At 45.0% G+C, this 27451-nt stretch overlaps 2 protein-coding genes and 1 long non-coding RNA gene across 3 annotated transcripts in view; 1 reads left to right on the top strand and 2 right to left on the bottom strand.

Annotated features, from left to right (window-relative positions):
* LOC115468279 (E3 ubiquitin-protein ligase TRIM39-like) overlaps positions 1-27451 on the bottom strand; it is a 1086936-nt gene that overhangs the window by 559011 nt on the left and 500474 nt on the right. The window lies entirely within an intron of this gene.
* Positions 1-27451, top strand: part of LOC115468284 (E3 ubiquitin-protein ligase TRIM39-like) — a 384146-nt gene that overhangs the window by 224431 nt on the left and 132264 nt on the right. Inside the window, exons 3-7 of the mRNA XM_030199885.1 lie at positions 8843-9073; positions 12959-12981; positions 14550-14659; positions 19339-19374; positions 19989-20018. Of these exons, the coding sequence (XP_030055745.1) occupies positions 8843-9073; positions 12959-12981; positions 14550-14659; positions 19339-19374; positions 19989-20018 (430 nt within the window). The remainder of the gene's footprint in view (positions 1-8842; positions 9074-12958; positions 12982-14549; positions 14660-19338; positions 19375-19988; positions 20019-27451) is intronic.
* Positions 1-27451, bottom strand: part of LOC115468322 — a 306189-nt gene that overhangs the window by 146462 nt on the left and 132276 nt on the right. The window lies entirely within an intron of this gene.

Here is a 27451-nt window from a genome sequence, read left to right on the forward strand (position 1 = left end):
CCTTTTACTATCTTTTAATTTGGACGTCCCTGACTGCACTTGCTTGCTTGTTTTTTTTTTTCTTCCGATTTTTCCTCTCTGCATGGGTCCCGCGCAGCACCAACTAAAGTAAAATTGCTCTGGGGACCTGCATACTACTGTCATGGAGCTAGGTATGATATTTGAGGCTGGCATAGAGGCATCTCAGGGGGACCAGTGCACTACGAATGCTGGCCCCTCCCACGACCAAATGCCTTGGATTTGGTCGTTTTTGAGCTGGGACGCTTCGGTTTCAATTATCGCTAAAAAACAAAAACGCCCAGCTCAAAAACCGCCCTAATCCAATGTATTTTCGAAAAAAAAGATGGACGTCCATTTTTTTCGAAAATACAGTTTGGCCCGCCCCTTCACGGACCCGTTCTCGAAGATGGACGTTTTTACAAATGGGCGTTCGCGTTCGATTATGCCCCTCTTTGTGTCAGAAGATGGCCGGCGATCTCTTTTGAAAATAAGCTGGATAGTGAATAACATGTAAGCCTACAGCTCTAAACTCTGGAGAAGCTTTAACCATGAGGTATATTAAATGAGACTGTAAGCTCAGTAGGGCAGGGACTCATTATGCTTCTAAGTAATTTCTGTTAAATCTCGCTGTCGTTTAATGAACTGTCTTAAATTCTTACAGTGACAATATGAATATTCAAAATAAAAGCTATTTTCCATTTGATTTTCTGTTTGCCGCTTTTTTATACTTCCACAGATTTTTCCTGGGAGTTCATCCCACAGTTTAGAGCGACTGAATATCGGGCAGATAGATTTTAAGCTCTGTTGGTCAGGGATTCATTGTACTTTTGGAGGTAACTTCTTTGGGGCCTGCAAGCTAACTTTCAAAAGAAAACATCTGATAGACTTTCCATGAACAGGCCTCCCATTGCCCAGGAAGTCCAAGGGAGGGGAGCAGGGTTGGCTCTTCTCCAGCTCCCCATGCAGCACTAGGGGATTTCTCCCGCACTGCTCCAGCTAGCCAGAGGAACCTTTGCTCATCATCTCCAGCTCCCCATGCAGCACTAGGGGATTTCTCCCGCACTGTCCCAGCTAGCCAGAGGACCCTTTGCTCATCTCCAGGTCCCCATGCAATGGCATGATTGCACGCATCTGACTCATCAGCTGAGCTCACGCTTTGCAAAATTAAAGAAAACCGGGCAAGCCAAGCTGCAGAGACACTGAGTAGGGAGGGCACCTTCCCTGTTGGCAGCAATTACACAACTTACTGGACCTGTATGAGCAGCAACAGCCGGGACTTCCTGCCTCCCTTTCCTCCAGCGAACGCAGACTCACACTTTCCGTGAACAGTGCGCCGATCTGAAGCAAACTAGCTCTCCCACTTCAACCGCAGACTGATGCCCGGACGTGACGTAGAAGAGGACATCTCATCCGGGCTCCACTCTGGGGTTATAAACCCCTTTTTGCTCCCTACCCACCTCACCTCAGCGGGGTGCTGCTGCGCGGTGGGAAAATTCCCACCGCCCCCAGCTCGCACCCACCCCGCTGCATCCTCGCGCATGCCCGTCCGGGCATGGCACCATGTTAATGGCGGCTCCGTGCACCCGGAGAGGGGGCACTGCGCCTTGCTTAATGCCCAGATGCCCCTGCCTACCACCATCTTCATTTCCCACTCTGTCAAACAGTTTAATAATGTTATCATCTATTAATCTGAAATAAGACCATAAGCTATTCTCAAAAGGTGCAGAATCAGCAATCAAGTAGGCAACCTGCACTTCATGCAAAGCAATTGGCTAAACAAGGCATCATGGGAAGAGGTTGCTGTTCTCCCTGCAGCTCCCAGGACCCCCCCCCCCCCCTCCCCGGTCTCTTTAGCTGGGGAAAAAAAGGGAGGAGCTAGGAGACAGGAAGGAGGGCAGACAGCCCTGGTGTCCTATCAAATTACACAAAGATCCTGTTAGAGCCACCCCTTATTTTCAAACTGAATTCCTTTCTTGCATTTGCTTTCCTGTAAGAAGCATGGCTGCTGCAAACCCTATTGAGAGTCTGCAACATGAAGTTTCTTGTTCTATCTGTCTGGATTATTTTACAGATCCAGTAACTACAAACTGTGGACACAACTTCTGTCTTTCCTGTATCAGTCGGAGCTGGAAGGGGAGAGACACAGACTTCTGTCCCCAGTGCAGGGAAACATCTCAGCAGAGAAACCTCAGATCTAACAGGCAGCTGGCAAATGTGACAGAAATGGTGAAAAAGCTCAGTCAGTGTTCAGTGAGACCCAAAGAGGAGAATCTGAGTGAGGAGGCTGCGCAGGAATACAAGGTGTGTGTCAGTGTCTTTATTATTACAGTGTGATCCCCATAGTGGAGGAGTTGCCTAGTGGTTAATGCAACAGACTTGGCTTCTGGGTTTGATTCCCACTGCAGCTCTGTGACTCTGGGCAACTCACTTCACCCTCCATTGCCCCAGGTCTAATCTTGTGTGTAAGTTTAGCTAGCCCAGATCAGTGTTGGGTCTGCTGGTTCCAGTGATAAGTTAAAGAGCAGAGGAGCTGGAGGAGGAGAGTAGCTCTGAGTCGGGGTCTTTCTTTGATCTGTCTTCTGGCAGTTAATGCTTCACACCTTCTTAGCCCAGAGAATCTGGCTTCTAGGGTTTGTGTAGAGACAGAGGGGTGGGGGAGGGGGGCGGTGTAACTGCAAGGCCTTTTCAGGTAATTGTTGGGGGGGAGGGGTTGTCACATGTGTGGCTGACTGTCTTTGCTTGCTGGCCAGTTGGCTCAGAGGGAGAGGTGCTTGGGAGACAATGGTAGGGTATTGAGCTTAATTGCTCTTTGGAATGTGTTAGGCAGGGATTGTAGTGCTTGAATATTGGTTTTAGATTTCACTGGAGTTTTCACAGTCATGTATTAGTCAGCAGTCTTGCTTCTCTAGCTAAATGCTCACTTCTGTGCAGACCACTCAATGTCAGGCTGATTCACTCACAGGCAGATGATCAAAAGCAAACGCCGGTGCTAGAGGTTGTTAGCGGCATACTAGCGCCGGCATTTGCAACCGCCCCATGATCAGAGCCCTCGAGTGCGTGAAACAACGTGCTCGAGGGCTCTTTGCGCAAGTAACATTCATCGCCAATGATCAGCGGTCAGCACGCCAAAATTTGGGCCTCTGGCCGCGGCAAACCCTACGCCAGCTCCGAGCTGGCATTGGGGTTTGCAGATCATTAGGGAGGAATGGTGAGCCCTGCCTAGGGTTACCATTCGTCCGGATTTCCCCGGACATGTCCTCTTTTTGAGGGCATGTCCGGGGCGTCTGGCAGATTTTGCCTGCACCCATGTTTGTCCGGATTTCTGGACAAACGTGGGTGCAGGCAGGCGCGTGCGTGTGGGCGGGCGATCGGCGCCGTGGGTCTGGTCTCCCGTCCCCTCCCCTTACCATGTTCCCTGGTGGTCTAGTGACGTCTTCGGGGCAGGAAAGAGCTCCCTCTTTCCTGCCCGGAGCGCTGCCTCCCCTGTCTATCATCCTTCTCGGTCTGGCTGGGGATTCAAAATGGCCGCCGAGAGTTGAACTCTCGCGAGGCTGCTTCAACTCTCGGTGGCCATTTTGAATCCCCAGCCAGACCGAGGAGGATGCAGCAGGCAAGGGCAGGCAGCGCTCCGGGCAGGAAAGAGGGGGCTCTTTCCTGCCCCGAAGAGAAGACGCTACTAGACCACCAGGGCTAGATAGTAAGTGAGGGGGGGGTATGTGAGGAGGGGGAGGGGACTATGTGACGGGGGGGGGGAATAGGGGCGGAACAAGGGGGCGTGGTGGGGTGGGGCATGAGGCGGGGCGGGGTAGGGGACGTGACATGTGTCCTCTTTTTCAGAGGACACAAAATGGTAACCCTAGCCCTGCCCAGCATGCAGTTGCATGCTGGCAGGCCCACGTTCCCCCCCCAAAGCAAATGCCAATAGGGGGCTGGAGGTCCGGCGGACCTCCATTCCCCCCCCCAATGACCCCCCCCAGGTTCAAGGAGGGCCGGAGACCCGGTGGGTCTCTAACCCCCCCCCAAACTCCCAGAAAATGGTCCCTGGTAGTCCAGTGGCCGCTGGCCAACCCCCCTTCCAGCGAGCGACGGGGGGACTGGAGGTCCGGCGCACCTCCAGCCCACCCTAACTCCCCCCCCCCAGCGTTGTCTGCCGAATCCCTGGTGGGTGGGGCTATAGATCATATAAGGGAGCAATTCCCTTATATGGTGTGTAGCCCCACCCAGCGCATCCCAGGATGCACTGGCCAGGGCTGGGCGCCACCATTTTGTGGCGTCGAAGGAAGAGGAGGGAGGCAGGCTGCGTCCCTTCTCCAATCAAGGTAGGGGAGTGGGCTTCGGATGTGACTGACAGACCCTTGGCAATATTGGGGGTTGGGTTGGGGGGTCCAGCGGACCACCAGCCCCCCTGTCAGTTTTTGTTGGAGTAAGAAGAAGGTATTGATTGGAACTTGGTTTTTCAGCAATTTTTGGTTTTACCATAAGTGTGTTTAACATATTTATATACACCTTTGAAAGTTTTACCCCTGACGCAGCTTGAGGGCGAAACGTGGCCACGTCGGGTATTGTTCCAATAAACCTTTTTGACCTTATTCTGCTTTTCTGTTTGTTTATGCTTTTGTGCAAGCAGTTTTTTTTGCCTTTTTTATTTGCTTCCTTTTCATTCTCATAAAACTAACCGGAGTTGAATTAGCAGCGTTTTGAAGCAGGTGGAGGAGTGGCCTAGTGGTTAGGGTGCTGGACTTTGGTCCTGAGGAACTGAGTTTGATTCCCACTTCAGGCACAGGCAGCTCCTTGTGATTCTGGGCAAGTCACTTAACCCTCCATTGCCCCATGTAAGCCGCATTGAGCCTGCCATGAGTGGGAAAGCACAGGGTACAAATGTAACAAAAAAACAAAAAAAAATCTTATCGAATTACCCCCTCGTAATGCTGTTTCATCTTGTCTTACATTTCCCTATCTGTAAGAATGTGATATATAAAACAATTCACTCTGCTAATTTCTCCTATCAAGGCACCAAAATTCTCTTCCTAAATCCATCAAGTTTACAGGTGATTACCTAAGTTTTAGAAGAAAACTAGAACTAGACAATTCGAACTCTTATCACTTGACTCTCACTTTAAACCTTATGTTGAATATGATTTCTCTATAGCCGATGACCTAATGTATGTTACAATCCTATCTATCACGCAAGAATCAATATGCACTACCATAATGTATTCTTCTTTACCGTGTATATACGCACCTTAATGCAACAACTTTTGTACTCTGTTACCCGGAAATGGCAACCGGCATTACGGCAAATGTAAGCCACATTGAGCCTGCAAATCTGTGGGAAAATGTGGGATACAAATGCTACAAATAAATAAAATAATAAATACAAGTCTCTTCCTAAATCCATCAAGTTTACAGGTGATTACCTAACTTTTACAAGTCTTCTAAAAACACATTTCTTCAGTTTGGCCTTTCTGAATACAAAGAATTTTACCCACACCCTTTTCTTAATCTCGTTTCCCACCTAGTCCTGCCTAATTATGCTCTCACCTATCCACCCTTGAGATAGTCTAAATCCCTGGTTAGGACACCTTGTTCATGGTTTAGTTTACCTGGTTAGATATGGGGCACTGGAACTGAATATTACTGGTGCCCGCATATCTCTCAGTTCCACCCTGACTCTGCCCCCGAATCACCCCTCCCTCCACTGTCTGGACAGAACTTTCGCCAATATTCAGTGGCACTGTTAGGTTAAGTGCTGTTTAATATTGGTTCATGGCCAGTTCAGCATGATTTAACCAGGCAGCAGCCTATCCTGGTTATATCACTTTGAATATTGACCCATCAGAATTCTGTTATTTCAAAGAAACGATCTAAATTGGAAGGGACATCTCACATTTACAGTCAAGTCTGAAATTGTGGCTATAAAAATAATCACATGCTAATCAATGATGTTTAATGTTCACAGGAAAAGCTTAAAATGCACCTGGAGCGTCTGAGAAAGGATCTGGAAAACCTTCTGAAGTTTAAATCTACTGAAGAGAAGGAAGCTGAAAAGCTGAGGGTGGGTATCTGTGTCTCTGTCTGAGCCAGTTTCTGCAGGGTTTTGGTTCCTCTCACTACATCAGTCCCCTGAATCACCAGAATAAGAGAATAGTAGAATTCAATCTGCCTTGTTACTGCATGGAAAATATTTCTTGGTTCCTTTTTGGCTGAGAACAGGCGGATTCTGAATCTGTAAGTGGAAGAAAGGAACATGTTAACATTGTATTTCTTGCAGAGAGGTTAGTGTGGTGTGGGCTGTGTCTGAGCCTTTTGATGCTGGGCCTCAGAACCACAACCCACCATCTCACCCAGACAAATTCCTCAACTGATTCCTTAGACTGCCGGCTGGGTAAAAAATACCAAAAACAACTACACGAGAAGCTTCTCACATTATCAACATTTTATTTTTACCCAAGAACATGAAAAATAAGAAATAATAAAATTAGGAGCAGCACATAAGAAACAGCATATTGAGGGAGCATAGACAAAAAGGGAAAAGCCATGGAAATGGTTGCATATTCCTTAGTCTATTGAGATAGACTGAGGAAGATTTTCATTGACTCCTTTTGTCTTCCAGAACAGATAGTTATATAGGGTTTCTCAGCCCAAAATACAAGAAACTGGTACATCACACAAGAATACGTCAGGCAGGATGTCTGCTACTACTATTTAGCATTTCTATAGCGCTACAAGGCGTAGGCAGCGCTGCACAAACATAGAAGAAAGACAGTCCCTGCTCAAAGAGCTTACAATCTAATAGACAAAAAATAAATAAAGTAAGCAAATCAAATCAATTAATGTGAACGGGAAGGAAGAGAGGAGGGTAGGTGGAGGCGAGTGATTACAAGTGGTTACGAATCAAAAGCAATGTTAAAGAGGTGGGCTTTCAGTCTAGATTTAAAGGTGGCCAAGGATGGGGCAAGACGTAGGGGCTCAGGAAGCTTATTCCAGGCGTAGGGTGCAGCGAGACAGAAGGCGCGAAGTCTGGAGTTGGCAGTAGTGGAGAAGGGAACAGATAAGAAGGATTTATCCATGGAGCGCAGTGCACGGGAAGGGGTGTAGGGAAGGACGAGTGTGGAGAGATACTGGGGAGCAGCAGAGTGAGTACATTTATAGGTTAGTAGAAGAAGTTTGAACAGGATGCAAAAACAGATAGGGAGCCAGTGAAGCAACTTGAGGAGAGGGGTAGTATGAGTAAAGTGACCCTGGCGGAAGACGAGACTGGGCAGCAGAGTTTTGAACCGACTGGAGAGGGGAGAGGTGACTAAGTGGGAGGCCAGCAAGAAGCTGTTTCTTTTGTTTCTTACAGCTGCTTAAAAGGCATATAAAAATATATATTGCATTTCCTTAAAAGTTACATCCTTAGCCCATCCTAAAGGCAATCCTTACTTCAAAGGATTCAGGATTCCTTTCCCAGGACCCCCTCTGCAATAGCATTTTCCCATCCCTTCCTGACTACAGGATTTCTGTCTTCTGTCCTCTGTCAGCCCCTCCCTTTTGTCACCTGGAACTTCCTTCTGCATCCTGAAAGTCTCTCAAAAGGCTAATAAACACTCAAGTCAACAGTGAATGGCAAATGGCTCATTGACTTTCAAGTGCCTGCTCAGAGGAAGGGTAGGGGAGGGGTGAGGTACTTGCTCCACACCTGGCCTGTTTGCTTAATAATCCACAGAAATGAAAAAGTCTTCACCTGTTACTGTCTGTAGACTACTTTTTAGATATTAGGCCTTCATACGTATACATACAAGTACACCTCCACCAACAGCTGCAAAATGGGCTTGAGGCAGTCCACCAGTTAGTCTGTTGTGATGCCAGGAAGGATGGCTGCAGGGCTAAGGCCCAGATGCATTAAACAGAACAAGCCTTTAACGACCCTTTAACGAAGAAATTCCTTAACCGTTGCATGCATTACAGGCCCTTTTCCGACGAATCAAGCAGCTAACGAAAACGGAATACAAACGAGTAACTACCATTGTAATGTGGACGATTCAGGATGCACTAACAATACCGACAATTACACCGAATCATTTACCGCGACATATTTAACGTATAGTCAGAGCAGTCGTAAAGGCCAGAGCTGTCATACAGACATTGCTCCCCGCTTCTCCCTACAGCATAAAAATCCAAGCTGGCATGTTTGAAAATAAAAAAACCCCACACAAACACATGGCTCCCTGCTTCCCCCTGCATAAAATTGAAAAAAACGGGGCAAAGGCGCTCATCAGGAGCGTCCTTTATGGACGGCCTTGCCCCCCCCCCCCCCCCCGCCACACCCGAGGTCACCGCTGCTCCCTGCTCCCCCCCTGCATTAAATTAAAAAAAAACCAAAATAAAAATCAAAGCTGTAGCAGCCCTGGTCCCCCTCCCTTCCTGTTCCTTTCTCTCTTCTCTGCCAAAGCTCCGCCTCCCGCCATCCTCCGCCCCGCCCCCGCCACCCCCCCTGAGGTCGTTGCCGCCGCTCCCCCCCTCCACGGAGGATATGCTTCTGGGTATGGTGAGAGAGAAAGGCTGGGAAAAGAGTGGGTAGTGAGAGGAGGAAGGCTGTGGTGGAGTCACCACTGTTAAAGAAGGAAGTGCTGTACCAGAGCCACCATTGATAAGAGGGTAATGGAGCCACTGGAACTCTGGAATATGGGTTTGGGTGGGAGAAGGTACAAGCCTTGATTAATCTAGGGTGCTTATTACACTTGTACTGGCCCTGCTGACAACAAAAGAGATTTCTTGTTCATTGAAGGACCTGAATCCAGAGCTCTGGGCAACAAAATTACTCTCGTGTTACTGAGAAATTTCTCTGTGTTTAATCCAGAGTGAGACAGAGAGGAAAAGACTGATAGTTGAGTCCGAGTTTGAAGAGTTGCACCAGTTTCTGAATAAGGAGAAGCAGATCTTTCTCTCGAGACTGGAGGAGGAAGAGAAGAAGATTCTCCAGAGAATGAGGGAAAATGAGTCCCAGCTAGAACAGCAAAGCTTCTTCCTCAAGCAGCTGATCTCGGAGATAGAGGAGAAGAATCAGCAGCCGGCCAACGAGTTACTGAAGGTAAGATTAGCAAATATATTTCTAAGGAAGTTACTGATCTGCCAGGAGGAATCAGGGAATTCAAGTAGCAGATCGAAATATCTTACATAAGGGCCTGAATAAAGGCTGATTTTTCAGCCAGGAGCCACTTACCAAATCAGAGCTTTTAAAATAATTTCATGGGGCTTAAATGGCCAAATCCTCTTGCCCTGAAGAAGGTGTAAATTGTTGTATGTGCTCTACACATGTAGACACAGGTCATGTGTTTTTAATGATCAATATTTGACTCACTGAGTGAAAAGGTACCAAACGTGGGGTTACAAATGTCCTGTGTACTTCTGGGTTCGGGGCCTTTGGACCCTCACTGACCTGGTGCTCGGTGCCTCCACCTGGGAACCTAAGCGTTAGCAGGTGGGACGATCCTCTTCCCTCCCAGGAAACCCCATAAAACAGGTCTACTCTAAACTCTGGAGAAAAGGCTGGCTGCGAAATTGGCAATCATAATAGATGTGTTTTACTCTTTTAAGTTCAGTGAGCACTCGGGAGTCAACAGTTCATGCAAACTCAACTGTTTATTCCTCAACTCTGCAAAACAGGATCTTCCAACTGTGTGAACTTTTCAACTTTGATTGGAAGTCTTCTAAAAACACAATCCTTCTGGTATTCCCCAGGGGAACTCCTGTATCCCCTCTCCTGGATTTATTTACAGATGTTCTTGAGCAGGACTATATACACTTTCTATAACGCTCCTGTCCATGCTTATCCCCAAGAATAAGATCTCCAAAGACTGTGCTCCTCTCAGTTGTATAGGTCCAGATCCCATGTGGCCTGACCTCCCTGTAGGGTGACCCTTTTTGTTGGCACCACCCTGATCCTGGGATGGGCAATCTCTAGCTCTAATCCCATGCTTCGGGGCTGGGTCTCTCCACTGCCCACCCATTGCTCTCCTCCTTTACAGCTAGTGGTCTACTTCTCTTAATTGAAATTCCTCTTTACTCCTCCAGGTCAGTGATAGGGGACCATCACGCAACCAAAGACCCTCCCCCCCCCCCCCCCCCCAAAGGGCAAACATTCCTCTTTATGAAGTTCTAATCCCCTCCCCCGTCACTCTTGAGTACCAGGGCACTCTCTCTCTCTGCATTTTATTTTAAAATTTCTCCCCTTGGGTTGGGCTTTCTCTCACCCAGGGCTCCCAGTCACTCCCCCCCAGTGACTTTCTACAGGAACTTACTCTGCTATTCAGAGGCGGACTGACCAGTCAACTGGGAAGTGCCCTAGGCTCCAGGGGGCCCAGAGATTCTGCCCAGTTGCCCACTGCCACTGGCGCTCCTACTTTGAAGAGCCCTGGTGGTCTAGTGTCTTCTTTGGGGCAGCCAGGCTGGAAAGAATCCCACTCTTTCCTGCCTGCTACCGCTAGTGTGCCTGGTGCTGGCACTGACGTGTTTTAAAAATGGCCTCTGAGACCCGCGAGACCGCTGCGGGAAATCTCAGAAGCCATTTTGAATACTCGCTAGTACCAGGCCTGGGCACACTAGCAACAGCGGGGAGGAAAGTTTGGGATTCTTTCTGGCCTGGCTGTCCCCGAAGAATCCACTAGACCACCAGGGCCCTTTAAGGTAGGACGCACTTGCAGGGGTCTGTAGTGTGTGGGAGGGGGGGGGGCTGTGATGTACATGAGGGAGGTGGTGGAAGCAGTAGCTGGAGGTGCCCTGGTGACCCTTTCTTCCCGGGGGCCCCAACCACTGCCATTCTGCCCCTGCACCTATTAATCCCAAACTAACAGGGATTTACATAAATAACAGAGATAAAGCGAGGCAGGCAATTGCATTTAAATCATTGCAGAGAATAATATTATTTTGGCTGAACAGTTCGTTTGCCTTCTAAGTATAATGTTTAAGATATTTGAACGCGTCTGCACTAAATCATTACAGGAGTGGTGCTATTTTGGTATAGGACTCAATTGCCTTCTATTTAGAGCAGTAAAGCAGAGTATAAACTTTTAACTCCAAGTTGAAAGCGGAGCATGCAATTAGCCTTCTATTTAAAGCAAGCAAAGCAAAGTATAGACTTTTAAATCAAGCTGAAAGCAGTGCATGCAGTTAAGCAAAGCAGGCAGTTATTTTATTTATTATTTTATTTGTTATCCTTGTTCCATGGTCGGGATGCTCTTCTGTCCCCCGTTCCAGCAGTGGTCTGCTCCGTTGTGGCTGGGTAGCGGGGGGGCCTCAGTCGTGTGGTTCTTGCCTGTTCGCGGCTGGCCAGTCGCTAGTGAGGACGTGTTGAAGGATCGAGTATATCTTGTTGCCAGGCTGGGTTCAGGCAAGTCTTATGGTGCTCCCGATTACAGCAACACCGTTCGCCGCGTGGCATCGCTCGACGCGTGGCTGATTCCGGCTGTCTCTCTGCGCACTTAGAGGATTAGCGCGCTCGTCCTCCCCTCGCTGCAGGGGAAACAGTCCGTCGTCTCCGGCTCTCCGCGCTCCGGCCTTCTCCCCGGGTCCATGTGTGCTTGGGCGAAGTGAGCTCTTCTGTTCCCAGTTCGGCCTCGAGGCCGGCGCCACGAGGCAGATTCCAGTGCCAGGTAGATGAAGTGGTTGGTCGATCGTTTGAAGCCGCGCAGCGCGGCCTCGACTTTCCCTCGCCGTCCGCTGCAGTCAGCGCCACGGGTCCTCACTCGTCCGACCCGCACCATAGATGGCTCAATGACCCTCGGATTCTCACAAAGGGCTTGCTTCTGGCCGTTCCCGTCAGGATGTGGACCCGAGCTCTCGCGGGATTCGCTGCTCTCGTGCCGACTGGATGTTCAGCGCAATGGCAGCTCGGCACCAAGTTGACTCCCGACCGGTCAGTGCCGTTCCGGTTCGGTCGGGATGTCCATTGACTCTTGGATGGCCTGGCAGCTCAGCTCTCTCCAGGCCCCTCTAGGCCTCGATCGCCCGCAGTTGGATGGGACACATGGTAGGGGCACTCCCGTCCGGATTGTCCCACATCCCCTGATCCTTGGACTCGGCTGGGTTAACGAGCACAGGATCGGGCTCCGGCCCTGTAGCCTCCCGGTCTGTTCCAGTCCAGGTAGGACTGGCCAGGTGGGTCTCCCTTACTTGGGACCTCCGGAGCTCACTCACCAAGCTCCTCACCCGTCGGCCATCTTAGAGAGGGACTACTGTGGGGTATGTGATTTCTGGGGTTAATTACTTTTTTGTTTCTCAATATTAAAGATACAGTTAGTCCGTTCCTGAGGCTGCAGGATTATACCGTTGATATCCCTCTATTCTCTGGTAGAAATAAGGGGGTCTTTTACTTGGCGTTTTTAGCGCGCATTGAAAATAGGCGCACACTAAAGACGCCCATAGGAATACATTGGCATCTTTAGCGTTTTGCATGCACCTATTTTTAATGTGCACTAAAAATGCCAGCGCACCTTAGTAAAAGACCCCCTTAGTCACTTATCCCACTTTTGATACTTTTTCACCCAGTGGGTCACTTGCAGACATCACAACTCCACCTCTGCCCAAACCAGGCCCTTGAAAATATCTACAGATCACGGATCAGAGCCACTAAGGAGGTTTCAGTACTGTGCCCCATCCGAAAGTCTGATTGATTGGCATGAAGGCCGTGTGTTTTAGCTAAATACATGAAAAGTTGCCCCAGTATCAATTTCTCTACAACTTAGAGAAAAATGGTAGGTATGAAACTGGCTGATATACTGGACAACATGATTTTTGTTTCCATAATGAGTTTGGGTGTTTCTTATAGATTTTTGGATGCTGATCATAGAAATGGCATCAAAATTTTGTAGCTGTTAAGTGATTGAGCAGAGCTGTGAGTAGAATATCCTAATGTATAATGTGTTCTCATAAACTGTGAAATCTAACTAGAAATATTCTCTGTTTCATTTCCCTTTAGGATGTGAACAACACTCTGAGCAGGTACAAGTTAATTTTCTCTCCTTTTCTATGTGGCTGGATGGATTTGAGTGAGGAAGAAGGGAATTAATCGATTGGTGAGAATTGAGATTGAGAATGGGAGAGAGGGAAGTGGGATTGAGTGAGGACAGGGAGAGTTAGTGTGGAGGAAGCACTGAGAAATGAAGGGGAAGTGATGGAGGAGAGGGGAGGAGAATTACAGACCTACCCTCCCTTCCCCCTGACTCTCCCTTTTTCATCCCTGTACTGCCAGAACTTCTCCTCTCTTCCTGTCCTCACCTATTTGGCCCTCCATGAATCCTGTCTTCATTCCCCACCAAACTCCACCCTGTGAATCTCCTTTACCCTGCCAGTCGATATTGTTTATCTGGATTTTCAGAGGACATTTGATAAAGTTCCCCAGTACCCCTTGAATTTCTCCTGAAGAAACTAAAAAGTCATGGGATAGGAGACTGTGTCCTATTGTGGATTAAGAACTGGTAAAAAAGATAGAAAACAGAGTAGGGTTGAATGGTCAATATTCTCAGTGGAGAAGGGTAAATAATGGGGTTCCTCAGGGTCTATGCTGGGACCTCTACTTTTTAACATATTCACAAATGATTTAGAAATGGGAATAATGAGTGAAGTGATTAAATTTGCTGAGGACATAAAGTTATTCAAAGTTCTTAAAACACAAGAGGATTGTGAAAAATTGCAAGAGGACCTTACATGACTGGGAGACAGAATCCAATTGGCAGATGACATTTAGATCTAGATTCTATAAATCTAAAACTTCTAAGTGAAAAATGCACAAAATCAAGCCTTAGGATGGATGTTTGCCAGTATTCTTAGTAGACTGGCCACACGGACATCCCAGCAGACCAGTGGGGCACCCTAGGAGGTCCAAGCTAGACATCTTACCACTGCCCATTATTTTGTATGGTGAGCCTTCCAAAATCCACAGAAAAACTACTGTAAACAACTACACTAGCCCTTATGGCTCCAGGTCTCAGCTATATTTAGGTACAGTAGGCTTTTGGTAAGTTTTGGAGGGCTGACACTTTCCACCACAAGTGTAACAGATAGAGGGAGATATGGGCCTGGTCCATATTTCTGACCACTCCAGGGGCCTGATTGATGCTCTAATAGGATGGACCATAACATCTGAGGCTGTCATAGAGGCTGCTATATACTGTCTCTTTCACGTCTTTGGGAGGTGGGAGGGGGTCAGTGACCACTAGGGGAGTAAGGGGGGGGGGTCATTCCTTAATCCCTCCAGTAGTCATTTGGTCATTTAAGGCACTTTTTTGTGAGTTAGTTGTGATTAAAAACAAATCTAGACCAAAACATTTAAATTGTAGCCCTGGACACACCCCTTGTGATTTGAATGTAATGCTGACAAAGTTCATAGCAAAATGTTTAAAAAATGGGTTTCAAAAATAGCGTTTTTGGCGTTTAAGCATGCAAAATATCCAAATGCCACGTTGTGCCACAGAAAACTGAGTGTTCATGGCATATTTCATTCCTTCCACTCTCTATCCCCTGGGTGTGAACATCTCCCAGAATAATCCCAGTGACTCTCTAACCCATAGGTGTCAGAAAATGAAGTTTCCAGTACCAGAGGCTGTTTCTACTGATCTGAAAATGGGTTTCCAATTGAGCTTCCCTCAGCAGCTGAAGAAATGGGTTACAAAATATGAAGGTGAGGAATTGATCTCTTTAATTTGGTTTATCTTCTTTACAAATGCTCTGGATGATTCCAGTAAAAATGTGCAGAAATAAAAGTCTAAATCTGAGAAACAGACACTGCAGTAAAATGCAGTGTTACATTGTTCACCCCGTAGTAAATTATAATGTTAAATTGTTCAGCCCCCAGGAAAATTGCACTGTTCAGCACATATATAGCAAAAAAGTGAAGATGACTCAAGAATAAGTGGACGACGCTCCAGATTATAAAACAGTTTATTACAAGATGAACGAGACTCGACACAGCTGTGTTTCAGCCGGTTAGGCCTGCAGCAGGAGTCTTTTAAAATAAACATAAAAAGAATAATACAAGTATTCAAAACAGCGTAAAACAATTTAAGAATAATTCATATGGTTTATTGTGGGAACATTGGACACTAAAGGGTTAAAGGTGAATGTTTAAAACAAGCTGAATTAAAATAAGCTAAATTGAAAATAATATTGCTATGGTGAATGTTGAAAATCAGTGATAAAAAGTAACTAGAGCGCCAGAGTGAATAAAGCGTAAAGAAAAAGTGATCAAAAATAACTAAAGCGCCAAAGAAATTCAAGTGAGTACCGAACCTGTTGACATGGCCTCCTCGGGTAATCCCAGGATGGCTAGTACCAAGAAAGCTGCTCGGGCCTTCCCTTTGCATGACTCCATCCTAGAGCTTGTGTCGGCTCAGTGGGCTGACCCCGAGGGACCTTTGAGAGTTTCCAGGCCTCTGCGTGAGGGACATATGGCTCGTTTTCAAATGCCTACAGTGGATGCCCTAGTCACTGTGGTGACAAAGATGGGTTATGTCCATCAACCAGCAGGGGAGATAGAGAGCACTCAAACTTTCTCAGTGCCCTCTTGGCCAGCTAGCTCCACTGCCTCTTCAGTATTTGAAGCTTCCAAAGCAGTATGGCAAACCGCAATGGGAATCACAAGAGCTTTCCTCACAGTGAACGATGGCCCATCACAAGGGCATGAACTCATAAAGGAGGGAAAGCACATCCTCCTGGAGGGAATAAACTCATCCTCCTTATTGTATAAGTGGAGGGGAACACGCGCGCCTCCTGGAGGGAATCAACACATCCTCCAAAAAGATGTAGGGAAGTTGATTGGTCTGGAGATTTTTATGGCGATCAGGAGATGTCCCATTTAGTACAGCAGGAAGAGCTTGCAGAAGATTTCTGGGATGTCCCTTCTCTGCACATCCAACTTAAGCGCCATAGTAGCTCCAAACATGCTTTTAATTTTCATAGGTCTAGAAGGCTGGTAGCATATACCACATTAAGTTGCAGTTATACTGCTCAACAAAATCCCTTTCAGTATTTTGATCTGAAAACTGGTACAGAACTTCCCTCAACTGCCTATACCAGATCGGAGGATACTTTTGCTGTTAGAATAAACATTCTGAGGAGAGGGGAACAAAAGATGGCTTAAGCTTGAAGTAAAGTTGGAAATGTGCCAACAAATGAAGCATTGTGTACAGCCACAGAATTGCCCAAAAGCTATGCTCAATTGGTTTGCACCGAGCGGTTTCTGAAAAAACAGTTTCTGTATTTTCTTTGTATTCAAAGAACTATGAACATGTAAAAGGAGTAGACTAGTATTACCGTTGATGTTGTAAATAGCTGTTGAAAATAGCAGTGCTACTCTCCCTACTGTTGCTAAAGCTTTCCTGTGGGAATGTCCAGTAAAATAATAAACTGGGGGAGGGGAGGGGGATGGAGGAGAAGAAGGGAAATGTGAGCTTTTGTTAAGATTCATTGAAAAGAAAAAAAAACAATAAACTGCAATATTCTAAAATGATTCTCATTACTACTGCTGAGGACATGGGCCTGTGAAGTTCCAACAGAAAAAACATGCTTGTACCAGCTGCGTCCCAGTGTGTAAAGAAAACATACAGCATGATAGGCTTAAAGAGCCATGTCAATTTACGCAGGGCTTTCCTGCAAAAAGAAAGCATTTCTTGTAGAAAAAACTGCTGCATGTAAAGCCATGCAAAGAATATGACTTGATGGAAAAAGCAATATTTTGTATAACAATTCTTTGAGCAAGCACAAAGATGCTCTAACCTATGCCCTAAGAATAGACATGTCAAGTGTGAAAAATGAAAAGAAGCTGTTAGAAACCTTTAAAAAGATTAATTTAAACATAGGGGTCCTTTTATTAAGGACTCCGAAAAATGGCCTACGGTAGTGTAATTGCGGGGTTTGAGAGAGCACAGATCCATTTTTCAGCGCACCTGTAAAAAAGGCCTTTTTAAAATTTTTGCCAAAAATGGACATGCCTCCATTTTAGGTCTGAGACTTTACCGCCAGCCATTGACTTAGCAGTAAGGTCTCACGTGGTAACCGGGCGCTAATGACCTATTCACGTAAAATGCCACATTATTTTTTGGACGCAAACCAAAAATGAAAGTACCGCAAGAGCCACTCGGTAGCCGGGCACGTAGGTACCTATGCGGCTTCGTAAAAGGGCCTCATAGAGTATGAAGAAATCTTGCTGCTATAAAATAAATTAATAATCAAAGATAAGACCACACTGGCTTATAAATAATGCAAATTATGAGCAGGAATTGGAAAAAAAAACTCAGAAGGTCAACCAACATAAGCATCAATATGAAACAGCTGAACCAAAATTGATAGAACCAATAAAACAACCTCGTGCCAGCAAATAATTTAATGAACAACCAAATCAAACACCACTTGCAAATGGTAAGAAATCAAAGTACAACCAAAATCGGACCACGAACTAGAAAATGTCATAAGCAACACATACTCTCCCACCAATAATTAAATGCAAAGAAACATTTATGGAGAACTGTTAATACAGAACAAGTGGCACATCCTACATAATAATTGTCACCTCCAACGTTCGGAATGTGCCTGGGACCGTGGAAGTGGTCTGCTTCCGTCGGTAGATCGCCCTGCCCTTGCGTCAAAACGTGATGACGTTGAGGGCGGGGCGATCTCACCTACTCCTCCCCCTGCCTGAATAACGATGCGAACGCGAAAGACCTGCAACAAACGGAGCACTAACACTTGGGAGGGAGCGAGCCAACAAGAACGTGGGAGGCAGGCAGCCAGAACGTGGGAGAGAGGGAGGGACGCAAGCAGGTGGAAATGGTCTACGCATGCGATCCGTTGACGCACTGAACGGACTAACAGTCGACCTGTGGTTCTGATGCAGCAGTGGCGTAAACGGAGGCCACCGTTAACCACGGTCTGACTGAACGGATGAACTTTGATAGAAGACCCCTGAGGTTTTTTGCCAACGATGAAGCAGTCCTAGCTCTTTCTCTGCCTTCATAGCAGAAAAGGTGCTTGTTGAGGCTTTTTCCTCCGAGAATAATTCTATATGTGAGTAGTGGGCTTACATGACATGACTCTTTGGTTTATACTAAGAAGAAAACCCAAATATCAACATTACCAGCATCTTCTGCTCCCCCGACATACTCTCCTGCCAACACCTGAATTAGAAAAATCAGCTGCTATAAAAGACGAACACATGAATAGTGTAGATGACTAATGTCACTTCGTACTGCTAATAAGCTAACAAATAGAAAAACATATGCTCAGTGTATATAACAACAAGCAGGTGTCTTGTCCCACCAATTTCAGCACCGAGTACAAATGATGAATAAGTATAAAGTGTGTATAAATAAATAAAATACACCACCTGAGCAACATCATTAGTAATACAACTTTGTATTTGTTATCCACCGACTGGGCAAATGCCTTTGACGGTACTATGTAAGCCACATTGAGCCTGCAAATAGGTGGGAAAATGTGGGGTACAAATGCAACAAATAAATAAATATGAACACAGCCAATGGCTTATAAAAACTAAACAGACTATCTTGTAAACTACATAAAAACAAAACGAAAAATAAATGGGATGTAAAACAATCAAAAATTACACCAAACGCTAAAGTGAGAGCTCCACTTTTACCAGCTACTGAGAAACTCACAAAAGAAAACTCTCCCTCCAACACTTAAACTACAAAGGATCATCTGGGAAGGCTGCTATTTTGAAAAAAATGGACAAATGGGAAAAGAGCAGTCTTTTTCTCATTATTATGGTTGCTTTAAAGGGTGGGGGGGGGAGTGAAAAAGGGAATGGTTTGGTGTGGGAGTATGGTTGTTTATATGACTGGATTCATATGTTGTGGATTTTGCACTAAAATTAATAAAAAATTATTTAAACATAAAAAATGCTGACTGCCGTGGGCTGATTATCGGCTGGATGATGTCACGTTCTTACTTTATAACAGTTGTACCATCAGTTCTGCCCAAAGCAACAATGACCTTGTGTTGTCTATTGTCACTCCTGTTTGAGTGTAACCTGAAGAAGGAATGGGTGATAAAGCAAAGCTTATTTTATTTTGTTCCATTGCACCCTGGAAGTCATGGGTTTACTATATCATAAACTTATTCCTGGGATAAGCAGAAGAAAATCTGTTTTACTCTTTTGGGACCTTGCCAGGTATTTGTGACCTGGATTCACCAGTGTTGGAAACAGGATACTGGGCTTGATGGACCTTCAGTCTTTCCCTGGATGGCAAAGCTTATGTATGAATGTACTTATAAGACAATTGAAGGACATTTTTATAATTCAAAATCTCTAACATTTCTCTCTCTCTCTCTTTATTTATTTAGATTTTTACGAAAGAAAATCACATCCTGCAGGAATAGGTAAGTTTTATTCAGTTAGAAACATATATATTTTAGGGTGGGCAATTAACATGTTAATAACACTATTAATGCATTAATCTTTTAATGCATACCATGTTTTTTGAATCTGCCTGGGTTTTTTTTTTAATGCTGACCCACCCCTCCCCCACACTTACCTCTACAGCAGGGCTCGGGATTTTTTTCTTCTTCTTTGCAGCTGCCTCAAATTGCTTCTCTCCCCCTGCATGGACAGGCTGTTCAGATATTTGAGCTGCATGGTGCATGAAGTTGGGGAAAGTCTCTTGAGACTTGAAACTGCAAGACTTCCCCAAATTCCTGAACTGCGTGACTCAAGTATCTGCAGAGCCCAATCACTGTGCAGGGCGAGACAAGGAGTTTGAGGCAACGCTGAGCCTGAGCCCTGCTGTACCAGTAAATGTAGGGATTGGGGAAGAGAAACTGGGTGAAGGCTGTTTGAAATTTAATTTTTTAATGCCCAAAATTCTGTGATTAAGCGCACTTAATTGCATGTTTAAAAGTTTTAATCATTGTCCACCTCTAATATATTTTTTATATCTTTGTACTTATTTCTCTTCTCTGAGATCTGATCATTGTTCATCTTTATTTTAATGCAGATTGGTGGGTGGAATGTGGCAGATATACAGGTAATCTGATATATAATTATACAAAACCATCAAATCCACTAATGTGTTTTTTGACTGTGATCCTGCTATACAGACACCTACAGCCAGTGTTAGGGATTATTTTTCACTCTGTGATAGAGAAGAGAATGTGTGTTTCCCCTGATCAGGGTCAGGGAGTGATCCCTCTGGCTCAGACCTGGCAAGTTTCCCACATTCATTGGGAGACTCCAGTTTTCACAGGTTATCTCCGAAACTTCCACAAGGGAGTGAATGCCTCCCACTCAGCAGTCTGTGACAGCCGCAGGACTTTTCACCAAATGATACAGTACAGTTTGCTTCTGGAAATAGTCACCAATGATCCTAGAGTGGCCAAGAGGGATACAGTAAATAGCTTTTTATCATTGCCTCCAAAAACTGCTTTCAAAATGGAATAAACATATTTAATCTGATGACCAGATTAAGACAAGAACTGTTTCCATCTGAATGATACAGTAGAATTTGCTTCTGGAAATGGCCACCAAGCATCCGGTGGGTGAGTTGGAAGCTACTTGTACCAATCGTAAGAGAAAGAAACATGTGATGTGTCTTAGTGACAAAATAGGTGTCTTAGATAAGCTTCATTCCAGCATGTCTGTTTCTGCCATTGGCTGCGAGTTAAAGTGTAATGAATCAACAATCTGATCCATCCAGCAAAAAAAGGAAGAGATTCAGTGGTCTGTTCGTGAAGCAGAACCAGAAAGTTCAAAAACTACATCTGTGCTTCGTGATGAGTCAGTAGAAAAGATGGAAAAGTGGTTAAATTTGTGGATTATGCAAATGGTGGATTAAAAAAAGCACTGTGGACAGCATTGCTGTGAGGATGAAACCAAACAGATTTATAAACACATCACCCAGGGTCAGGAAAGCGTGAAACCCTTTTCTGCTAGTTCTGGCTGTCTTGTGTTGGGGTCTGGACCCACCTTAGCCAAACCCGAACTGATTACTGCTAGAACACCCAGGTTCTTCAATTTGTTTCTTACACTAGTTAAATACTTACTCAGAAGTGAAATAAAGAGAAAAGTTTATTCTGGAAACAAGTAAATAGTAGCTCAAGCAGAGGCTTATAGCAAGTCTGAAATACAGAAAAGAAATTAGATAGACTTCCTTGGGTCCATGCCAGTTCACTGCCCTGGAAACAAGGAAGCCCAACGTACATAGATTTCCCTCATTTTTATACAATTGATTTAGTACATGTTATACAATAATCCGGAAACTAATTACCATCTTAGCACATCCCACTAACTAATCATCTTCATGAAATTACCTCTATATCTAAGACTCCAAAAAACACACAAGTAACATGTTCAATCAATTGGTTATGGGAATATATTACCCCAGCTACACATAGGTGTTTTCTGGGTCTGAGTCTTTAATGTTTTGTTTTACTACTCAAAGCCAATTAGTGGATATAAAAGACTCATGGCTACTTATGAGAAAGTAATTGGATTATTTGCCAATTCAAATACAGTTCATTGGTTTCTCATAAGGAGAGAGAGCAGCTCTGTGGCCGTCTCTCTGACTTGAAGTAGGAAGTACATTCATTTTTATAGGTGCACTCTGGATACAGATAATATGACAGTAAGCACACCTGATTGGATCTATGTTAATGTCATAGTTAACACTGATTGGCTATGGTAATGAAGTGGTTAGTACTTTACTGGAAAAGCTAGCACTACTACTACTACTACTACTATTTAGCATTTTTATAGCGCTACAAAGCATACGCAGCGCTGCACAAACATAGAAGAAAGACAGTCCCTGCTCAAAGAGCTTACTAATAGACAAAAATAAAGCAAACAAATCAGTTAATGTGTAGAGGAAAGAGGAGAGTAGGGTAGGTGGAGGCGAGTGGTTACAAGTCAAAAGCAATGTTAAAGAGGATGTTATAATGCCGTTGTATCGCTCCATGGTACGACCGCACCTTGAGTATTGTGTTCATTTCTGGTCGCCGCATCTCAAGAAAGATATAGTGGAATTGGAAAAGGTGCAGCAAAGGGCGACTAAAATGATAGCGGGGATGGGACGACTTCCCTATGAAGAAAGACTAAGGAGGCTAGGGCTATTCAGCTTGGAGAAGAGACGGCTGAGGGGAGACATGATAGAGGTATATAAAATAATGAGTGGAGTGGAACAGGTGGATGTGAAGCATCTGTTCACGCTTTCCAAAAATACTAGGACTAGGGGGCATACGATGAAACTACAGTGTAGTAAATTTAAAACAAATCGGAGAAAATGTTTCTTCACCCAACGTGTAATTAAACTCTGGAATTCGTTGCCGGAGAAAGTGGTGAAGGCGGTTAGCTTAGCAGAGTTTAAAAAGGGGTTGGACGGTTTCCTAAAGGACAAGTCCATAAACCGCTACTAAACAGACTTGGAAAAATCCAAAATTCCAGGAATAACATGTATAGAATGTTTGTACGTTTGGGAAGCTTGCCACGTGCCCTTGGCCTGGATTGGCCGCTGTCGTGGACAGGATGCTGGGCTCGATGGACCCTTGGTCTTTTCCCAGTATGGCATTACTTATGTACTTTCAATCTAGATTTAAAGATGGTCAAGGATGGGGCAAGACGTAGGGGCTCAAGAAGTCTATTCCAAACATAGGGTGCAGCAAGATAGACGGGGTGAAGTCTGGAGTTGGCAGTAGTGGAGAAGGGAACAGATAAGAAGGATTTATCCATGGAAAAGCTAGCACTAGACCACCCCTTACTGGAAGACTAAGCCACGTTCCTGCAAGACCCCTCATTTCTACATTTTTGACCATATCTTCCTCAAAACACTTTCTATGGCACCTGGTCATCTTCCTATGAAGCCATCTTTGTTCTGTTTTTCAAAAAACATCTGTTACCACCATATTACCACATCCATGCAACTCAGCAAGTTAGACCCCCACCCTTGCGGTTTTCTCTGCAGTGTCCCAATAGCTCCTAAGCCTTTGAACAACACTGAAGTTCAAGTCAGAGTCACAGGCCTGTAAGATTTTCTCTCATTTTGAATCCTGAACCAAAGTCAGGCCTGGGACCCAATAATAATATTATTCATAAGCTAGCGGACTGTTCCCAACTTCACTATCCAAATACAATGTGGTTTCAAACTGTATGAAACACAGGAAATCTTGACCCAAGAATTAATGCAAATCTAAATATCCATTAAAGTTATCTTAATTACATTGGACCATTCTATATGCATGTACTTTTTTTTTTTGTTAAATTTGTACCCCGCGCTTTCCCCCTCATGGCAGGCAGACAACCCCTAAATTCACCAGCACTTAGCCACTCTCCCCTAGGAGTTGAACCCCTGGCTTTGAGCGGCTGGCAGGACTTCAGGAGCCGGCGGGGTTGCACGACCACTGACCAGACTGGTGGGCAAATAAACACAGTCCAGGAGCCCGTAAACAGCAAGGCAAAGAATAGTCAGTAAACAGTCCAAGGTCAAGGCAGGCAGTAAGACAGCACGTGGTCAGCAAGCAATCCGAGGTCAGGAACACAGGAAATCACTGGAACAGATGACGACCACAACCTCTACGAATAGCAGAAGCCAAAGCATTGAAGCGCTGCAGACAGTGCCTTAAATAGGGGAGGAATTAGGCTAAAGCATGTGCAGCTGAATCAAGATGGCTGCCCCCATCAGCAGAGCTCTGAGGACCAAATATGGGCTTCCTTCCTATCCTCGTTAGTCCAAGATGGCTTCCTGGGAAACGCTCTAGCCAAGATGGCTGCTGCCCTTGCTCCACGTCGGATGACGGCTGCCGGACTAGGGAAACCGAAACATGCCTGATTCCTCTGAGCTAACCAAGATGGCTGTGGTCTTGCTCCAAGTCGGATGACGGCTGCCAAACTAGGAACCCGAAACCGGCCTTCCCCAGAGTAATCCTCGTCCTAGCCGGGAGACGCGTCGTACAGGTGAGGGACGTAACAGCTTCAGATTGAACAGTTTCTAATCCTTTCCTCATGTGTGAGAAAAACAGGACTCTAACACCCACATCATATAAGCAGGTAATATTTGGATGACAGGGTTCCTTTCATATATAAATATATATATATTTTGATTACCTGGTGTTAAGATTTACATGTCTCATTGGGCTATTAACACTGGTACACAGCTTTATAGTTGTCCAGTGGCAGTGGTATTTTGTTTTGTTTTGGGCCCTTCTTAATACCTGGTGGAAAGTTCTGCATGGTCTCTAATAGTCAATTGATCGGAACTCTACAAATCTTGCCATTATGACTTAATTCCTTTTAAGAATTTTCTCTCATGGCTGTAGTATTATACAGTGTTTTTTAAGAACTGCAGAAATTTTTCTCTATATGCATAGAGTAGATTATTCAGATGCCATGGGAATATATAAGCTCTCTCATATTCTCTGAGGGACAGTTCTGTCTACCAAGCTCCCAATTACTCAACTGCCTTAGCAGGCATGCTTTATTCATGTCTTCCCTTCTTTTCCAACTGTCTTGAAGCCTCTCATATTTCATTTCAGCTTTCTTCTAGTAGTTACAGGACATATGACCACTTAGAGAATAAGGTCATCCTTTCATTCTGCATATTTTCCCACTTAAGGATAGTGGAAGGTCCTCAAACCATCTATTTGTGTTTTTCTCTTCTCTATCAGTTCAGCATTGGCAGATTATAAACATTCTGGTTTGGTCCATCTCCTATCCCTTACTCTTCCTTAGAGATCTTATTTTCTTGTCTCAAGCTTTCTTGAATTCTGATACAGTCTTGTCTCCTCCGCCTTCAACCAGTGTCTCTGGCACAAACTCACCTTTTCCGTTACAAGTATTTTCTAAGTCTGTCCTTTTTCATTTTCATTCTATGTGCCTTCACTCCAGAGCTTCCTTTCAATTGGAAGGGGACTTACTAACTTCCTATGCATTTATGCCATAGGTTCATAAGTATTGCTATACTGGAAAAGACCAAAAGTCCATCAAGCCCAGCATTCATATCTAGTGGGCATAGATACATAAGTTTTGCCATACTGGGAAAGCTCAAAAGTCCATCAAGCCCAACATTCATATCTATTGGGTGTGGGTCTGGTACATCTCGGTGAGGGAGGAGGCATGACCATGGTACGGGGATTGGGGAGATCCAGGAAAATTAAAGGCAGGTGAATCAGACGTCCATACTGTGCAAATTTTGCTGTCTGGAGCGTGCTACCATAGCTGGTGGACACCTATATTCGAAACTTAACCAGCTATGGGACGCCACAGAGATAGGGCTGGGTTATGTAGCCCTATTTAGGTAGTGTCCTTGGTCACCCTTCATCTCCTCCCCAGAACCCAGAAAATGGCTAGTTTTTTGCTTAGCATTAACTGGTCATTTGCAGCAGTATTCTCCCTTCTGTTCTATTTTAGATCTAAAACAATCTTCATCACGCTCTCAGAGTCACAAGTTTTTGTATGGCGACTCCTCGGTCAGTCTTAGTGGCAGTTCGGCAAGGAGAGTATTTAACGGCCTTGGAGATGACAGAGGCTTATTTACATATTCCTAGTCGGCAGGCTCATCGCAGATTCTTGCGCTTTACGATTCTAGGTTGACATTACCAGTTTCGTGCCCTGCTCTTCTGTCTCGCGGCAGCTACGCGCACTTTCTCCTTAGTTATGGTCGTAGTAGCACCACCACTCATGAAACAAGGGATCCTCGTCAGCTCACGCACCGAGTGGTGCATTTCTTACAGTCTCTAGGTTGGGTGATGAATGTAGCCAGGTCTCTCTTTTGATTTCTCATTTGATCTCTCATATCTCTAATTTTCTTTCTTTGTGTAGTCAGGTTGGCGCAGAGTCTTTCGTCTCCTCTGCAAGTATCCCAGTTTATATTTTTTCTGGATGGCCACTTTCTAGTTCCCAAGAAGGAATTTTTCCTTCATCATATTTGGAATCTCAGGGCCGTCAATCGCGCTATTTAAGTATCAAGTCGTTATCACAAGAACCTTCGTTCCATCATAGGGATGCTTCGTGCAGTACACTTTTTGGCGGAAGCTTGTTTGTATATTTTGTTTTTTCTTGGGGACCATAGCAGTTCGTCTACCTTTGGTTGAATTTTGTTCCCCTATTGACAAGCAAGGCGGTGAGAGCTATATTGGTATTTGCCATGGCAATGGGTTATGTCATCCGCCTAGGAGGAACTAAGAGTATACTCTTGAGATTGCAGTCAGTGAGGCTCTTGGCATGGGTGGACATTCGCGTAACTCCCTTTTTAGCCACTCATGTGATGGCAGTCGAAATGTTACAAGCCATTTTTTCTTAGTTGTCTCATCCTGGATTCAAGTGTTTTTTTACGACACTTCAGGGCTATCTCTTTTTTGCCTTCTGGCTCACAAACATTTCTTGCTTCTTCTGTCCAGTAACAGTCTCGATGGAGCCAGGGATAGATGCCATCGGTTAGCAGTAGTCTTTCAACCTTCTATATGCGTTGCCTCCGTCAATTCACTAGGTGTAGTCTCTTTTTTTTTTTTTTAAATCCATCTTTCATCCATACCAGGCTTTATTTAGTCTTGTGGTTTGGCTTTTTTGCGGGCTTCATTACTTAAGAGCGCATTTTCCACTTCAGTACTTCTTTCTATGCGGCGGTTGCGTTGTTGGGCCTCGTCTCTCTCTTTTTTTTCTCTTCTCCTGCAGATTGCAGCTCTTTCCTGTTTCTGAGGTCCGATACGGGGTAATTTTTTTGCCTCGTCTTTTTGGAAGTTCTCGCTTACTTCAAGGATCTTAGTCTCCTTCGCCCGACAGTTCGAGATCCTCTTCAACTCACAGTCTTATTCTTTCAGCTCTCATAGCTCCTCTTTCTGGGCTGTTTTTTCTTCTGGTCTCCTTTACGGTTTTCTACTTAAAGCACTGTTTTCTGGTACCCATTGTTTTTCTTTAAGGTTTTTTCTCTTAAACCACTGTTTTCTAGAAGCCGTAGCTTTTTCTTTAAGGTTTTCCTCTTCAAACAGTGTTTTCTAGTAGCCATTGCAGCAAGTAGGTCTGTGTGTGGAGTACTTCTACAGTTGGTTACTTCTTTTCGGCCTACTGTAGTTTCGCGTTTTCACCTTTCCCAATCAGTTTTTTCTTAGTGGTTTTTGTCCTTCTAGCCAGTAGTCGTAAGGGTTTGGTTGTTTCTATCCCGCTATTTTGGCTGTTTCTATCTCGCTATATCTGAACGGATTAAGGAAATGAGAACTTCTATTTGTCTTCTCACTGAGAGGGCGGTTGCATAGAGTATTACAACATATTCCACAACTTCAAAAGTGGGATCTTTCCTTACTACAGCGATTTTTGGTGCCCTCGGTGCACATTTGTAAGGCGGCAACCTGGGCTTCGCTTCATTCTTTTGCTCATTGAGACAGACTACATGTTAGTTGTCGCCAGGAGGCGGCCTATGCAGCATGGATATTTCTCTGCAGTTTTCATAGAGTCCCTCCCTGCAGGTTACTGCTTTGG

This window comes from Microcaecilia unicolor, chromosome 4, assembly GCF_901765095.1.
Source record: "Microcaecilia unicolor chromosome 4, aMicUni1.1, whole genome shotgun sequence".
Lineage (NCBI taxonomy): Eukaryota > Metazoa > Chordata > Amphibia > Gymnophiona > Siphonopidae > Microcaecilia > Microcaecilia unicolor.